The 18,255-nt window shown below is 47.0% G+C and overlaps 1 protein-coding gene across 1 annotated transcript in view; it reads left to right on the top strand.

The window, feature by feature from the left end:
* Nucleotides 1-18,255, top strand: part of PIGT (phosphatidylinositol glycan anchor biosynthesis class T) — a 70,213-nt gene that overhangs the window by 15,344 nt on the left and 36,614 nt on the right. The window contains exons 2-7 of the mRNA XM_063960202.1: nucleotides 2,268-2,445; nucleotides 3,061-3,188; nucleotides 4,966-5,066; nucleotides 5,154-5,240; nucleotides 5,575-5,662; nucleotides 7,772-7,869. Coding sequence (XP_063816272.1) covers nucleotides 2,268-2,445; nucleotides 3,061-3,188; nucleotides 4,966-5,066; nucleotides 5,154-5,240; nucleotides 5,575-5,662; nucleotides 7,772-7,869 — 680 coding nt within the window. The remainder of the gene's footprint in view (nucleotides 1-2,267; nucleotides 2,446-3,060; nucleotides 3,189-4,965; nucleotides 5,067-5,153; nucleotides 5,241-5,574; nucleotides 5,663-7,771; nucleotides 7,870-18,255) is intronic.

Genomic DNA, 18,255 nt, shown 5'->3' on the forward strand with positions numbered 1-18,255 from the left:
TGTACGCTGACACACAGCACTGTATCACTGAGACCCCCATACACTGATTATATACACAGCACTGTATCAATGAGCCCCCTGTACGCTGACGCACACAGCACTGTATCACTGAGCCCCCATACACTGATTATATATACACACACAGGACATAGATATAGGTGACGGCCTCTGGCAGGCGGCTCTCACCTCTCTTCCCGGAGACTCCTATACCGTGCTCGGAATCCCAGCTGTCGGGGACATCAGCGCGGCCGTTTGCTCCGGTGGTGTTGGGATCTTTCTGGGAGTCCGGGCGGTGTAGGGATCTCTGAGGGTGACCCGCGGGTGAATGGATATATCTGGGAGGCCGGGCGGTGTAGGGATCTCTGAGGCTGGGTCCGGCGAGCAGCAAACGGCGGGGCGCGCAAAAATGGGCAGGGCGGGATTAGCTATCTAAAAAAGGGGCAGGGCGCAGCGCCCCGTGAAAGAAACCTAGAGTGAACACTAAGACACATTGCACCCCAGACTGCATCGTGCTGCAGGGGGAGTGGGGGACGGACACTGGGCTGGAGGCACAGGGAAGATGCGGAGCGGCACCCACTGTTGCGGAGGAGGGCGCTGTGCTGGGTGACCGGGCCAGTCTCTTTGTGCTGGCGGCGGAGACAGGATCAGCGTACAGCGGGAAGGAGGTGGAGCAGTGCTGGGTGAGCAGGGCCAGTCTGCCAGCGCTGCAGCACAGATTCATTGTGCTAGTGCGGAGCCCAGGTCAGCGTGCAGCTCCGCGGTGATGGGGATTCAAACTGTGCCGGACTGGCGGGAGACACTTCAGGCTATTATTGACTGCTCCTCCCCGCTGCACACTGACCCTGTCTCTGCCGCTGCTACAGGAGGTGATTGGCTAAGGAAACAGCCAGTCACCTCCTGTGTCCTGGCTAGCGCAATGCCACACAGATCCAGATGAGTGCGTCCTGTGGGACCCGCTCATCTTCTAAACGTGGGTCCCAGGTGACTATTTCTGGGTACAATACGCATCATAGCACGTTTTTGCGATCACTGTGCTGTCAGATTTACCAAGCTCCAGAATGCAAAGCATTCCGCAGCTTGTCCCTCGCAGCTAACACCATCTGAAAATGACGTCCGCTAGTTGTAGCCTATAGGCTACAGTTCACAAATTTAGCCAGCAAACGGTTTCTCCAGAACCCTCCCCAGCAGTGACTGCCGTGCATGCGTGGGCAGTGAGACTGCGCATGAGTTCTGCTACCACTCTGAGCACATCGCAGGGACCGGCACCTTTTTGGAGCCCCTGTCCCTGCGGTTTCTTTATAATATATTTGTCCAGTGTAATTGCATACTGGAGTGTTTCTGGATGCTAATATCGTGCCCAGATCGCACGCAATTGAGTATGCAATTAGTGATATAGACCATTGTGTGTTACCTCCAGAGTTGGAGAAAAGCCGAGACGTTTTCTTCCTGCTTATCTCTACTGCCACAGCCGTCTCCATTTTCTCCCCTTCCCCGGCTGATTTTCCATTCACTGTTGGCCTGATGTCACTGACGCTCAGCACATGCACTCCCATGCATGAAATGGGCGCCGTAATACAGGCACGCCCACCAATCTCTGCTGGGGCTGAGGAGGATCTGCTCCCTCCCTGCGTGATCTGGTAGCCAGGCACAAAATCTAGGGTCGAGCCCTGAATGAAGGGGTCTATTTAAAAAGCAATGAGAAAAGCGGCACAAAAAATAAATAGATTAAATAGCTGTATATTGCTTTGTAATTATCTCCTTATTTATATTACCAGCAGTAAAGTCTGTACCAGTAAGTATATTCTCTACATTTTTGCATTTACGAAATGGCAGTGGTTCCCAAATGCGGTCTTAAAGGCACGCTAACAATCCATGTTTTAAGGATATCTGTGGCTGGGCACAGATTGTTAATTAAAATTGATTGAGGTGTTAATTAAGTCACCTGTGCCCAAGCTTGGTTATCCTTAAATCCTGGACTGTTCGGGTGCCTTGAGGACCATGTTTGGGATACCTCTGCAGTAGGGTGAGAACCGTTCAAACTCTACTACTAGAACTGACCTTTTGCAAAGTTAAGGACAAACTGCCTAACTTCTAGCCCACTGCACTTGTCTGTACATCTGTGCACTTTCCCATGTCATTTAGGTAACAAAGGAGAATCTGTACTGCTGTTTTATACTGGTTTCTAAATGATTGTCATTTGATTATATATATATATATATAATAATTTATTTATTTTATAATATTTTTAATTTTTTTTCCCCCCTCAGTTTCTCACTATAGATTATTTCCCAAAGTTTTGGGTCAGGTGATCTCAAAATACTCCATTCAGGAGCTACATCTATCCTTCACTCAGGGATTCTGGCGCACCAGGTCATGGGGTCCACCTCTCCTGCAGGCACCTGCTGGAGCTGAACTTTGGGTCTGGTTCCAGGATTCTGTCACAGAGTAAGTGCTGTTTTCTGTGAATGTCAAATACGTGCTACTGCGTGTGAGACTGGTGGCATAGTTACAATAGCCAGGAAACCATTATCAGTCCATGGTTTAATGATCCCTACTCTGCAGTGTTTTATGTGTAGGTACCTAGATTGTGGTAGACCCTGGCTCCCACATACGGAAGCTAGTGCAGTCGGATTTGACATGATCTGGATGTGCTTATACTTAATGGGGTAAAAAGGGTAGTCTGTTTTGTTTCCATCCCAATAGTATAAGATACAATATAAGTGCTTATATAAGTCCCTTCAGCAATGTCACTAGTGTTTGGTATTGATACAATAGATTCAATTTTCGTTAAACAAAATGGATGTCTTCATTGTATGTAAGTGATAGGAACTTATTAAGAAAAATAGTTGTTTAACATGGTGTGTGAAAAAGTATCGCTGAAGCTGGTTGTCACAGACAGTTGATCAGACTTACTATAAACTATTTATTTTACTTTGGCTGCTGCATGGAAAATAATAATGGAAAGTTCCAATTGAGACCTGTAGCTAGGAAACAGAAGCCGTAGCTGTGACTGCCATGTTAGCATGAAATTATTGTAACTGGAACTTTTTTTCATTCTAGTGTTGACAAAAATTGGAAGGAACTGACAAATATCTTGTCAGGAATCTTCTGTGCCTCGCTAAACTTCATTGACTCCACTAACACTGTGACTCCAACTGCATCCTTCAAACCTTTGGGATTAGCTAATGGTGGGTATAGGACTATTACCAGTCCTTAAGTATGCATTCCTATCTTTCCCACTATTATATAACTATATGACCTCTGGGATCAGTATGAAAAGCCGGCGGTCGGGATGCCAGTGGTCAGTATACCGATGCCGGCATCCCAAACGCAGCAATGGCGACAAGGGTGCACAGGGTTCCCTAACCCTCCCTGTCTGCAGCCTAACCCTAACCTCCCCTATTTGTGCCTAACCTTAACTTCCCACCCCCTCGGTGGTGCCTAAACCTAACCTCCCCTCTCTGCAGCCTAACTCTAAACCTCCCCCCTTAGTGCCTAACAGTCCCCCGGTGGTGCCTAACCCTAACCTACCCCACCCCGCAGCCTAACCCTAACCCCCCAGAGTGTGCCTAAACATAACCCAGCAGTTCATACTTACCTTCGGGGTATCGACGTCTGGATCCTGATCTCTTCTAGATGCCGGCGTCTGTATTCTGACAGCTGTCGGTATTACGGCTGCCGGGATCCTGAACGCATACCTGGCCTCTTCTACTAACAGTCTTTTTGGATTTGATAAAAAGTAGGGGGCTTACTATTTTGCCATAACATCTTTATAATTGCTATAAATCCTGCACTCTGTTCCTCCTCCTCAAGAGTGTGCTTGTACCACAAGCACTGGATGCTGAACAAAACGTTCTCCTCTCTAAAGCTCTGCTGGAGAATCCTAGCAGTAGATTTACTAAAGCTTCTAAAATAGACAACCGGTGGTGTTGCCCATAGCAACCAATCAGAGTCTAACTATCATTTCTAGAATATTTTGCTTGTGCACAAGTAAAATGTTGTTGTTTTTTTTTTTTTTTTGGTGCATATAGATTAGATTATTTGTATGCAATTATTATTCATTAGCACCTAGATAAATTTGGTGATATAATTTTCTAGAATGCAATAGAGAAATGATAGTTACAATCTGATTGGTTGCTATCGGTGACACCACAGCTTGTCTGTTTTAGAAGCTTTAGTAAATCTACCACCAATAGAATGTGGCATGAACACAGGTATGTGTATACAGGAGGACACCCCCATATGGGCTTCATGGGGAGCAGGCTGTAGTAAGATGGGGTTGTTTTAAAATGGTGAAAGTGGGGAAGTTGGCCATTGTCCCAATCCGCTTCTAAAGGGCCCCATACACTGATCCGACATGTCGGACCCTCATGTCGCATGCGATCAGCCCGGCAGCCTCCCAGGGGGCAGGATCGCAGAAGATGCATCGTATGTGGTCCTTTTGTGTACGATGTATCTTGTGCGATCCCAGCCATGCCTGCGGGGTCCGACATATCACGAGTGCAGCACAGTCAATCTAGGGGATCCGATCCGATGATCACGGGAACGCGCATCAGATCGGATGTAAAACACAGACGAAATGCCTGATTTCATCCGATATATCGGCCCGGATGGCCGAAATTGGGCATTATCGTTCTAGTGTATGGGACCCTTAACTCGTTTATCTAGCACAGTCTGTGACATGACAGAAACTGATGGGTTTCTTTGGGCAACTTCTCCACTTTATCTCTCTACAAGTCTTGATACATCTACTCCTTGGTGAGCTGACTGCTGCCCAGTAAGTAACAATGTCTTGTTCTTAGACTCGTGTTGAATGTTTTTGCTTTCTGACTACAAACAATGCGGGCCATACAGCTACCTGGCAATTCCCTGGTGCCGATCGGCAAAATCTTACATGTTACAAATCCCTGAATTGAGGATTTCCAATATACTGGATTTTGCTCTGCTCTTTTTCACATCTGACAGTTACCGATCATAATTTCTTGAGATACGCCGCTCTGCCTAGAGAGATTGTATGCACAGAAAATCTTACGCCATGGAAGAAGCTGCTGCCATGTGGTTCTAAGGTACCTGCTTGCATATTGCTCTACCTATTAGTTATTCTGCTTAAAAACAGTTGCTTTTCTTTTAATACTCTCCATCTCTTTGCTCAGGTGGGCCTAGCCTCCTTACTAGAGGCAGAACGTCTGTATTACAGCAGCTACCACTCCCAGTCTGTGCATATTAGACCAGTTTGTAGGGTAAGTTCTATATGGAAAAAAAAGAACAAAATGTTTGTAATATGGCACAAATAGTGGGCATTAGTCCATGTAGTTCGGACACTTGTAGTCCAATGTGCTAATTTGGATAAGAACACAGAGAATATTACTATCGCTTACAATGTCACATTTTTAGATTAGTCTTCTCAACTCATGAATCACAAAAGCGCAAAAAGTGTTACCTTGAGATCTATATAGAATTCACAATGTATTAGATATTTGTGCACCCAGTTACACCGAACTGTCCAGAACATGTAATTGTCAATGTCCTGTTGTGCATTCTGTCTGTCTGATATAATATCTCCTATTTCTTCAGGATGGAAATTGCTCAAACGTTTCCTGGGAGTTGAGACAAGCACTAACTGTGGTGTTCGATATGTATACCAATGGAATGGGGAAGAGAGGTAATGCTCAATACAGTGCATGAGCTGAGTAGTGAATCTTAAATGTGTAACTTGGAGGTAAAGGGACTGTATACATTTAGATCAGACATGTCAAACTCGCGTGCCACATGCGGCATACAACGCATACTTTTGTGGCCCAAGTTTACTTTTTTAAAAACAGTGGAAGGTGGTCCACCACCGTCGGATGAGTTACTGTTGGCCCGTCTGCACCAATCAGAGCTTAGCTGCAATCGGGCAGCATTCACCGTTCTGTACATGTGCGAGGAAGATGGTGATAGAAATGGGGAAATGTTCACGGGGGAAGCTACTGCACATGCCCGGCTGCTTTTGCAAAGCTCTGCCCACCACCGCATCCAGCCTACTCCTATGTGTGTGTGCCCGACTGCCCTGTGTTCCCAGCAGCCCTAATTGCAGGAGAGTTCTTCTGGAATCTGGATAGAAAAACATTTCTCAACGAAGAAGGTCAATTGGAGGGGTCTGGCACATGAGGCACAGAGGGCTTGTGGCTGGAGAGGATACCAGGGAGCATGTGGCTGGACTAGAGGGATAGAGTAGGGCTAGAAGTGACACATTTTACTTGCTCATAATGATATGTATTATATAGAGGTGAGGGGACCGCACAGTGATGTATGAGGGAGAATAACCCAGCTCACACTTTTAAAGTTGTTTTCTCCCCGATACTTGTCATCTTTGATTCTACTTTATTGTTGGTTTTTCTAATAAACCTTTGAAAATTGCTTATAAGCTCTTTTTTTTTTTTTTTTTTTCTTTATCTTGTGGCCCACACAAAAATTAGACCTTGATTATTTGGCCCAGTTGGGATTTTGAGTTTGACATGCCTGATTTAGATGGTCACTTTTGATTAGAGAGCACCCCCACATGTGCCTTATGGGGTTCCTATGGGTTGCTGAGAAAACAAAACTATTTTATAGTATTCCATTGTGTATTATACCAATCCTTTCTAGATACTCTATCTAACTGTTTGGAGACTGTAGGGGTGAAGCATACAGTACATGGTGAGAAATTCCTATATAACAAGCTTGTCGTGTTCAGGGTTGCCTGACCTTGACCCAGCTCTGCTTTAATACAAATTGTGCCTCATTTTCCCCACATACATAGCAATTTCCTCATACCTTGCAATCCAATATTGAAAGGCTAAAAAATAAAAGCACACTAAGTGTAGGGAATTGTTTCTAAACTCCACACTCTGGGGCATTGCAAGCAATCTACATATGAAATTACCATTCCTGAGTAATGTAATACAAATGTCTTATGATACCTTTTACTGTTTGCAGATTTGTTGAATAGCAGGCAAATAGCATGATAAACTCATATATTATTGTAGGTCATTTTCTTTTTAAAATGAATTTAAAATAAATATTAAAAAAAAAATCTAAATTTGAGGATGTACACACCTGATAATAAGATTAATAAAATACAAAAAGGGAAGGAAGTGGGAGCACGCAGGCAAAACCTAGACTTTTCATCATTGGTCCAAAAGTTACTGTATGACTTCTTGTATAGAAACCGTTTGTGTTTGGAAACTTCATTAACTAAAACCCTCCACTTAAAAAATCAGGGAGATCTCATGCAAACCATGTCCCAGCGATAATAACAGTCGCCAGTGTAGTAAGGTATAGCGGTAGATTGCTAGAATATGTGATTCGTCCAGGACAAATAAACAAATTTCAGGGTCCATGGGAGGAAGGGAGTTACCCTAATAATATATCAGACCATAGTCCAGAAGGGAAAACACCACAGCACAGTCCCATAGTAAATGCCAAAAACCCACCTCTGCCGAGTCACACTTTGGCCAATTAGCAGTAATGCAGAGACCCAGTTTCAATATATGAATAGGAGTGCGATAAACTCTGAAGGACATAAAAATCTACCTGTTGGTAACGGAACACAAGGAGTGATATATACTTGTATAGATGACAAAATCTGCACCCAGTGGACATCTGAAATCCCATTTAATTTAAAATTGTAATTTTATTGCAGGTAATTTAGCTTGATCTATATTATATACAGCATAGTGAGTATCTGTCTGTGCACCCACTTAGGTCTTAATTATGGTGTCAATTGATGACATTCTTGTCTGTTTTTCAGATTGGTCACTCTTTAAGATGTTCACTCGAACAATAACCGAGCCTTGTCCACTTGCAACACAAAGTAAAATATATGTGGATTCTTCTGGATATGACAAGGTAGACAAAGCCAGTTGAGCATGTCTTTACACTACTTAAAGAAATATAACAGAAATATACTTAAGTAGAAGGGATATTTTCTGCAATTTGCTACCTACTGTACTGTAGTTATGACATTCTGGTCAGTGGAGGCACTGTTCTAATGCAGTCCATCATACACTATTTTAAGCAAACCATGGCAGTGATCACTCTATATGTATTCACAAGGATGCTGGGATATATTCCCATTAATCACTTGATAACCAGAAGGTTTTCACCCTTTCATTGCTGGGATATATATCTAGATCTATTGCTAGCCATACATAAGAACAATGGGGGTAATTCCAAGTTGATCGCAGCACGAATTTTGTTAGCAATTGGGCAAAACCATGTGCACTGCAGGGGAGGTAGATATAACATGTGCAGAGAGAGTTAGATTTGGGTGGGGTATGTTCAATCTGCAATCTAATTTGCAGTGTAAAAATAAAGCAGCCAGTATTTACCCTGCACAGAAACAAAATAACCCACCCAAATCTCTTTCTGCACATGTTATTTATTTTTCATCCACTAGGGGTCACTGGAGTACTCTTGGGATATGGACGGCTTCCGTAGGAAACAGGGCACTGAATATTTAAATTTAGAACACTCCACCCCTCCATATCCCCGAGTACCTCAGTGTTTTTTCTGTGCTCGAAGTAGCAACAGGTCATTGTGGCTGGGTCCACGATTTTTTTTTGAATATTGTTTTAAGTGACTTTTCTTTTTTCCTACACATCCCTTTCCCCCTTCCAAAAGGCAGGGTCAGGGATAGTGCAAGCTGCTAATAGCAGCTGTGGCGTGTCGGTCCTCACTGAATGAGCTCCCTCACAGCCACACAGATCCTCCTGCACAGGCTGGCCGGTGCTTGCAGAGAAGCCCCGTCGGATCCTCACCACAAGCAGTAGGAGTGAAGGTATGTTGAACGGGGCGGTCAGCTCCCGCTGCCGCCCTGCTATGTGGGGACATTGGTTTCAGACGCTGGGATCCCTCTACTGACGGCCGCCCGCTGCCGCGGCTTCGGCCGCTGCTTCTCCGAGCCCCACCGCTGCTCCGGCCAGCTGCTCATAGCGCTTCACGGCGCGCTCCCCGTCCCGCTACCCGGCTCCCGCTGGCGGCCCCACAGCTCGCTGCCCGCCCCGCACTGCATCCGCAACGGAGCAGACAAGGGGGGGGGGGCGCATTACAGTGGCTAATAACGGATATTCTTCATAAGATCAGCGGCACAAGGGGGAACAAGCAGCAGCATCAGGGCTGCAGGGATTTTACACAGGCTGTTTATACAGAGTTATATGTATCGGTTAAGAGCTAGTAACCTGTACTGGGATTATAAGTTTAAGCATGGCAGCCATTTTAACCATGCTTCCTGTGTCTTCCTGCTGTGATTCCAGAACGTTCCAGTACTACATCTCTACTCCACCGGAGGCGCAGGGGTGTTAGTGGGAATTTGGGATCACATTTCATAGTACTGGCCACGTGTACTGCACTTGGTCAGATATATATATATATATATATATATATATATATATATGAGAGACACCTTCGTACTATTTTACTGAGTCGTGCAAGTGTCTGTTTTTTGTGTATTGTATTGTCTGTCGCCATGAGTAAGGCACCAGCAAAAACTAAAAAGCATAGTTGCAAAGTCTGTGACAGTGTGTTACCGGATGGATCTACCACATGTAAAGTATGTTTTGTGGATTCGGTTCCGAATAAAAATTCTGCTCCGGTTTTACAGCCAATTTCCTCCTCGGACCCTCCATGGGAAATGCTAGCCAATGTACTGGCTGGATTGCAATCAGAATTGACCGCCGCTCGACAGGAGCGGGAAACGGCAAGATCTGAGTCTAGGGTGAGACCGCCAGAACTACCAGAGGGGTCTCAGCCTTGCGAAAGGTCCAAATCCATTTTAGGTAGACGGGATAAATTTCATATGTCTTATGATTTACCAGTTTCTGCTATGTTGCATTCTGACGATTCCATGCCAGACCTCACGGCACAAGATGAGGGTGAGGAGGGCGAAGTGGAGTCAGATAATAAGAATTTACTCACCGGTAATTCTATTTCTCGTAGTCCGTAGTGGATGCTGGGAACTCCGTAAGGACCATGGGGAATAGACGGGCTCCGCAGGAGACTGGGCACTCTAAAAGAAAGATTAGGTACTATCTGGTGTGCACTGGCTCCTCCCTCAATGCCCCTCCTCCAGACCCCAGTTAAGGAAACTGTGCCTGGAAGAGCTGACACAACAAGGAAAGGATTTGGAATCCAGGGTAAGACTCATACCAGCCACACCAATCACACCGTACAACTTGTGATAACAATACCCAGTTAACAGTATGAACCACAACTGAGCCTCAGTAACAGATGGCTCATAACAATAACCCTTTAGTTAAGCAATAACTATATACATGTATTGCAGAGAGTCCGCACTTGGGACAGGCGCCCAGCATCCACTACGGACTACGAGAAATAGAATTACCGGTGAGTAAATTCTTATTTTCTCTGACGTCCTAGTGGATGCTGGGAACTCCGTAAGGACCATGGGGATTATACCAAAGCTCCCAAACGGGCGGGAGAGTGCGGATGACTCTGCAGCACCGCATGAGCAAACTCAAGGTCCTCCTCAGCCAGGGTATCAAACTTGTAGAACTTAGCAAACTTGTTTTACCCCGACCAAGTAGCAGCTCGGCAAAGCTGTAAAGCCGAGACCCCTCGGGCAGCCGCCCAAGAAGAGCCCACCTTCCTTGTGGAATGTGCTTTTACCATTTTGAATGCGGCAATCCAGCCGCAGAGTGAACCAGCTGAATCGTGCTATAGATCCAGCGAACAATAGTCTGCTTCGAAGCAGGAGCGCCAACCTTGTTGGCTGCATACAGAATAAACAGCGAGTCAGACTTACTGACTCCCGCCTTTCTGGAAACATACATTTCTCTATCGTCCTAGTGGATGCTGGGGTTCCTGAAAGGACCATGGGGAATAGCGGCTCCGCAGGAGACAGGGCACAAAAGTAAAGCTTTCCGATCAGGTGGTGTGCACTGGCTCCTCCCCCTATGACCCTCCTCCAAGCCAGTTAGATTTTTGTGCCCGGCCGAGAAGGGTGCAATCTAGGTGGCTCTCCTAAAGAGCTGCTTAGAAAAGTTTAGCTTAGGTTTTTTATTTTACAGTGAGTCCTGCTGGCAACAGGATCACTGCAACGAGGGACTTAGGGGAGAAGAAGTGAACTCACCTGCGTGCAGGATGGATTGGCTTCTTGGCTACTGGACATCAGCTCCAGAGGGACGATCACAGGTACAGCCTGGATGGTCACCGGAGCCTTGCCGCCGGCCCCCTTGCAGATGCTGAAGTAAGAAGAGGTCCAGAATCGGCGGCAGAAGACTCCTCAGTCTTCTAAAGGTAGCGCACAGCACTGCAGCTGTGCGCCATTTTCCTCTCAGCACACTTCACACGGCAGTCACTGAGGGTGCAGGGCGCTGGGAGGGGGGCGCCCTGGGAGGCAAATGAATACCTATTTTGGCTAAAAATACCTCACATATAGCCTCCGGAGGCTATATGGAGATATTTAACCCCTGCCAGAATCCGTTAAGAGCGGGAGACGAGGCCGCCGAAAAAGGGGCGGGGCCTATCTCCTCAGCACACAGCGCCATTTTCCCTCACAGAAAGGCTGGAGGGAAGGCTCCCAGGCTCTCCCCTGCACTGCACTACAGAAACAGGGTTAAAACAGAGAGAGGGGGCACTAATTTGGCGTTAGAAATATATAAAAAAGATGCTATAAGGGAAAACACTTATATAAGGTTGTCCCTATATAATTATAGCGTTTTTGGTGTGTGCTGGTAAACTCTCCCTCTGTCTCTCCAAAGGGCTAGTGGGTCCTGTCCTCTATCAGAGCATTCCCTGTGTGTGTGCTGTGTGTCGGTACGTGTGTGTCGACATGTATGAGGACGATGTTGGTGAGGAGGCGGAGCAATTGCCTGTAATGGTGATGTCACTCTCTAGGGAGTCGACACCGGAATGGATGGCTTATTTAGGGAATTACGTGATAATGTCAACACGCTGCAAGGTCGGTTGACGACATGAGACGGCCGACAAACAATTAGTACCGGTCCAGACGTCTCAAAAACACCGTCAGGGGTTTTAAAACGCCCGTTTACTTTAGTCGGTCGACACAGACACAGACAGGGACACTGAATCCAGTGTCGACGGTGAATAAACAAACGTATTCCTTATTAGGGCCACACGTTAAAGGCAATGAAGGAGGTGTTTCATATTTCTGATACTACAAGTACCACAAAAGAGGGTATTATGTGGGATGTGAAAAAACTACCGTAGTTTTTCCTGAATCAGATAAATTAAATAAAGTGTGTGATGATGCGTGGGTTCCCCCCGATAGAAAATTATGGGCGGTATACCCTTTCCCGCCAGAAGTTAGGGCGCGTTGGGAAACACCCCTTAGGGTGGATAAGGCGCTCACACGCTTATCAAAACAAGTGGCGGTACCGTCTATAGATAGGGCCGTCCTCAAGGACCAGCTGACAGGAGGCTGGAAAATATCATAAAAAGTATATACACACATACTGGTGTTATACTGCGACCAGCGATCGCCTCAGCCTGGATGTGCAGAGCTGGGGTGGCTTGGTCGGATTCCCTGACTAAAAATATTGATACCCTTGACAGGGACAGTATTTTATTGACTATAGAGCATTTAAAGGATGCATTTCTATATATGCGAGATGCACAGAGGGATATTTGCACTCTGGCATCAAGAGTAAATGCGATGTCCATATCTGCCAGAAGATGTTATGGACACGACAGTGGTCAGGTGATGCAGATTCCAAACGGCACAAAGGTGTATTGCCGTATAAAGGAAGAGGAGTTATTTGGGGTCGGTCCATCGGACCTGGTGGCCACGGCAACTGCTGGAAAATCCGCCGTTTTTACCCTAAGTCACATCTCTGTAGAAAAAGACACCGTCTTTTCAGCCTCAGTCCTTTCGTCCCTATAAGATCATATCTGCCCAGGGATAGAGGAAAGGGAAGAAGACTGCAGCAGGCAGCCCATTCCCAGGAACAGAAGCGTTCCACCGCTTCTGACAAGTTCTCAGCATGGCGCTGAGACCGTACAGGACCCCTGGATCCTACAAGTAGTATCCCAGGGGTACAGATTGGAATGTCGAGACGTTTCCCCTTCGCAGGCTCCTGAAGTCTGCTTTACCAAGGTCTCCCTCCGACAAGGAGGCAGTATGGGAAAAAATTCACAAGCTGTATTCCCAGCAGGTGATAATTAAATTACCCCTCCTACTACAAGAAAAGGGGTATTATTCCACACTATATTGTGGTACTGAAGCCAGAAGGCTAGGTGAGACTTATTCTAAAAAAATTTTTGAACACTTACAAAGGTTCAAATCAAGATGGAGTCACTCAGAGCAGTGATAACGAACCAGGAAGAAGGGGACTATATAGTGTCCCGGGACATCAGGGATGCTTACCTCTATGTCCCAAATTTGCCCTTCTCACTAAGGGTACCTCAGGTTCGTGGTGCAGAACTGTCACTATCAGTTTCAGACGCTGCCGTTTGGATTGTCCACGGCACCCCGGGTCTTTACCAAGGTAATGGCCGAAATGATGATTCTTCTTCGAAGAAAAGGCGTCTTAATTATCCCTTACTTGGACGATCTCCTGATAAGGGCATAGTCCAGGGAACAGTTGGAGGTGAGAGTAGCACTATCTCGGATACTGCTACAACAGCACGGGTGGATTCTAAATATTCCAAAATCGCAGCTGATCCCGACGACACGTCTGCTGTGCCTAGGGATGATTCTGGACACAGTCCAGAAAAAGGTGTTTCTCCCGGAAGAGAAAGCCAGGGAGTTATCCGAGCTAGTCAGGAACCTCCTAAAAACAGTGCATCATTGCACAAGGGTCCTGGTAAAAATGGTGGCTTCCTACGAAGCAATTCCATTTGGCAGATTTCACGCAAGAACTTTTCAGTGGGATCTGCTGGACAAATGGTCCGGATCGCATCTTCAGATGCATCAGCGGATAACCCTATATCCAAGGACAAGGGTGTCTCTCCTGTGGTGGTTATAGAGTGCTCATCTTCTAGAGGGCCGCAGATTCGGCATTCAGGATTGGATGCTGGTGACCACGGAGCCCAGCCCGAGAGGCTGGGGAGCAGTCACACAAGGAAAAAATTTCCAGGGAGTGTGATCAAGTCTGGAGACTTTTCTCCACATAAATATACTGGAGCTAAGGGTAAATTTATAATGCTCTAAGCTTAGCAAGACCTCTGCTTCAAGGTCAGCCGGTATTGATCCAGTGGGAAAAACATCACGGCAGTCGCCCACGTAAACAGACAGGGCGACACGAAGCAGGAGGGCAATGGCAAAAACTGCAAGGACTTTTCGCTGGGCGGAAAATCATGTGATAGCACTGTCAGCAGTGTTTCATCCCGGGAATGGAAACTGGGAAGCAGACTTCCTCAGCAGGCACGACCTCCACCCGGGAGAGTGGAAGTTTTTTCCACATGATTGTAAACCGTTGGGAAATACCAAAGGTGGACATGATGGCGTCCCGTCTGAACAAAAAACGGGACCGGTATTGCGCCAGGTCAAGAGACCCTCAGGCAATAGCTGTGGACGTTCTGGTAACACCGTGGGTGTACCAGTCGGTGTATGTGTTCCCTCCTCTGCTTCTCATACCTAAGGTGCTGAGAATTATAAGACGTAGAGGAGTAAGAACTATACTCATGGCTCCGGATTGGCCAAGAAGGACTTGGTACCCGGAACTTCAAGAGATGCTTACAGAGGTCTTATGGCCTCTGCCGCTAAGAAGGGACTTGCTTCAGCAAGTACCATGTCTGTTCCAAGACTTACCGCAGCTGCGTTTGTCGGCATGGCGGTGGAAAGCCGGATCCTAAGGGAAAAAGGCATTCCGGAAGAGGTCATTCCTACCCTGGTCAAAGCCAGAAAGGAGGTGACCGCACAACATTATCACCACATGTGGCGAAAATATGTTGCGTGGTGTGAGGCCAGGAAGGCCCTACAAAGAAATTTCAACTCGGTCGTTTCCTGCATTTCCTGCAAACAGGAGTGTCTATGGGCCTCAAATTGGGGTCCATTAAGGTTCAAATTTCGGCCCTGTCGATTTTCTTCCAGAAAGAATTGGCTTCAGTTCCTGAAGTCCAGAAGTTTGTCAAGGGAGTATTGCATATACAACCCCCTTTTGTGCCTCCAGTGGCACTGTGGGATCTCAACGTAGTTCTGGGATTCCTCAAATCACATTGGTTTAAAACCAGTCAAATCTGTGGATTTGAAGCATCTCGCATGAAAAGTGACCATGCTCTTGGCCCTGGCCTGGACCAGGCGAGTGTCAAATTGGTGGTTTTTTCTCAAAAAAGCCCATATCTGTTTGTCCATTCGGACAGGGCAGAGCTGCGGACTCGTCCCCAGTTCTCTCCCTAAGGTGGTGTCAGTGTTTCACCTGAACCAGCTTATTGTGGTGCCTTGCACCTACTAGGGACTTGGAGGACTCCAAGTTGCTAGATGTTGTCAGGGCCCTGAAAATATGTTCCAGGACGGCTGGAGTCAGGAAAACTGACTTGCTGTTATCCTGTATGCACCCAACAAACTGGGTGCTCTTGCTTCTAAGCAGATTATTGCTAGTTGGATGTGTAATACAATTCAGCTTGCACATTCTGTGGCAGGCCTGCCACAGCCAAAATATGTAAATGCCCATTCCACAAGGAAGGTGGGCTCATCTTGGGCGGCTGCCCGAGGGGTCTCGGCTTTACAACTTTGCCGAGCAGCTACTTGGTCAGGGGCAAACACGTTTGCTAAATTCTACAAATTTGATACCCTGGCTAAGGAGGACCTGGAGTTCTCTCATTCGGTGCTGCAGAGTCATCCGCACTCTCCCGCCCGTTTGGGAGCTTTGGTATAATCCCCATGGTCCTTTTCAGGAACCCCAGCATCCACTAGGACGATAGAGAAAATAAGAATTTACTTACCGATAATTCTATTTCTCGGAGTCCGTAGTGGATGCTGGGCGCCCATCCCAAGTGCGGATTATCTGCAATACTTGTACATAGTTACAAAAATCGGGTTATTATTGTTGTGAGCCATCTTTTCAGAGGCTCCGCTGTTATCATACTGTTAACTGGGTTTAGATCACAAGTTGTACGGTGTGATTGGTGTGGCTGGTATGAGTCTTACCCGGGATTCAAAATTCCTCCCTTATTGTGTACGCTCGTCCGGGCACAGTACCTAACTGGCTTGGAGGAGGGTCATAGGGGGAGGAGCCAGTGCACACCACCTGATCGGAAAGCTTTACTTTTGTGCCCTGTCTCCTGCGGAGCCGCTATTCCCCATGGTCCTTTCAGGAACCCCAGCATCCACTACGGACTCCGAGAAATAGAATTATCGGTAAGTAAATTCTTATTTTTCAAAGCCCGGACTACGTCCAGCAACTTGGAATCCTCCAAGTCCCTAGTAGCCGCAAGCACCACAATAGGCTGGTTCAAATGAAACGATGATACCACCCTAGGAAGAAATTAGGGACGAGTCCTCAATTCTGCCCTGTCCATATGGAAGATCAGATAAGGGTTTTTACATGACAAAACCGCCAATACTGACACACGCCTAGCCGAAGCTAAGGCCAATAGCATGACCACTTTCCACGTGAGATATTTTAGCTCCATGGTCTTAAGTGGCTCAAACCAGTGGGATTTCAGGAAATCCAACACAACGTTAAGATCCCAAGGTGCCACCGGTGGCACAAAAGGAGGCTGAATATGCAGCACCCCCGGAACAACGTCTGAACTTCAGGCAGTGAAGCCAGTTCATCTTTAGAGAAAATGTATAGGGCCGAAATCTTGACCTTTATGGATCCTAATTTTAGGCCCATAGTCACTCCTGACTGTAGGAAGTGCAGGAATCGAACCCGCTGGAATTCCTCTGTAGGGCCTTCCCGGCCTCACACCAAGCAACCTATTTTCGCCATATACAGTGAAAAAGTCTTGCTGTCACGTCTTTCTTAGCCTTTATCAGCGTAGGAATAACTGCATCCGGAATGCCCTTTTCCGCTAGGATTCGGCGTTCAACCGCCATGCCGCCAAATGCAGCCGCGGTAAATTTTGGAACAGACAGGGCCCCTGTTGCAACATGTCCTGTCTGAGAGGCAGAAGCCCTGAGTCCTCTGAGAGCATTTCCTGCAGCTCCGGGTACCGAGTCCTTCTTGGCCAATTCGGAGCAAAGAATATTGTTTTCACTCCTCCTTTTATTACAATTCTCAGCCCTTGGGTATGAGAGGAAGAGGAGGGAATACAGAGACCGACTGGAACACCCACGGTGTTACTAGTGTGACCACAGCTATCACCTGAGGGTCCCTTGACCCGGCGTAAAACTTTTTTTAGCTTCTTATTGAGGTGGGACGCCATCTAGTCCACCTTAGGCAGTTCCCATCAATTTGCAAACTGCGTGAAGACTTCCTGATGAAGTCCCCACTTTCCCGGGTGGAGGTCGTGCCTGCTGAGGAAGTCTGCTTCCCAGTTGTCCACTCCCGGAACTAACACTGCTGACAGTGCACTTACTTGATTCTCCGCCCAGCGAAGAATTCTGGTGGCTTCTACCCTCGCCACCCTGCTCCTTGTGCCGCCTTGGCGGTTTACATGAACCCCTGCGGTCTGACTGGATCAGAACCGGTTGGTCGCGAAGCAGGATCTCCGCTTGACTTAGGGCGTTGTATATGGCCCTTAGTTCCAGGATATTGATGTGAAGGCAAGTCAGTTGACTTGACCACAGACCTTGGAAATTTCTTCCCTGTGTAACTGCCCCCCACCCTCGGAGGCTTGCATCCGTGGTCACCAGGATCCAGTCCTGAATGCCGAATCTGCGGCCCTCGAGAAGGTGAGCACTCTGCAGCCACCACAGGAGAGACACCCTGGCCCTGGGGGATAGGGTGATTAACCGATGCCTCTGAAGAGGTGATCCGGACCACTTGTCCAGTAAGTCCCATTGGAAGGTCCTCGCATGGAACCTGCCTAAGGGGATGGCCTCGTATGATGCCACCATCCTTCCCAGGACTCGAGTGCAGTGATGCACTGACACCTGTTTTGGTTTTAATAGAGAGAGCTCATGGCACTGGTCAGGAATCTATCGGGAGATAACCCTTTTCTGGTCTGTGTCTAGGATCGTGCCTAGGAGAGGCAGATGAGCTGTAGGAACCAACTGCGACTTTGGAATATATAGAATCCAGCCGTGTTGCCGTTACACTTCCAGAGAAAGTGATACGCTGTTCAGCAACTGCTCTCTCGATCTCGCTTTTATGAGGAGATCGTCCAAGTACGTGATAATAGTGACACCTTGCTTCCGCAGGAGCA

The sequence above is a fragment of the Pseudophryne corroboree genome, chromosome 3, assembly GCF_028390025.1.
Source record: "Pseudophryne corroboree isolate aPseCor3 chromosome 3, aPseCor3.hap2, whole genome shotgun sequence".
In the NCBI taxonomy this organism is placed as follows: domain Eukaryota; kingdom Metazoa; phylum Chordata; class Amphibia; order Anura; family Myobatrachidae; genus Pseudophryne; species Pseudophryne corroboree.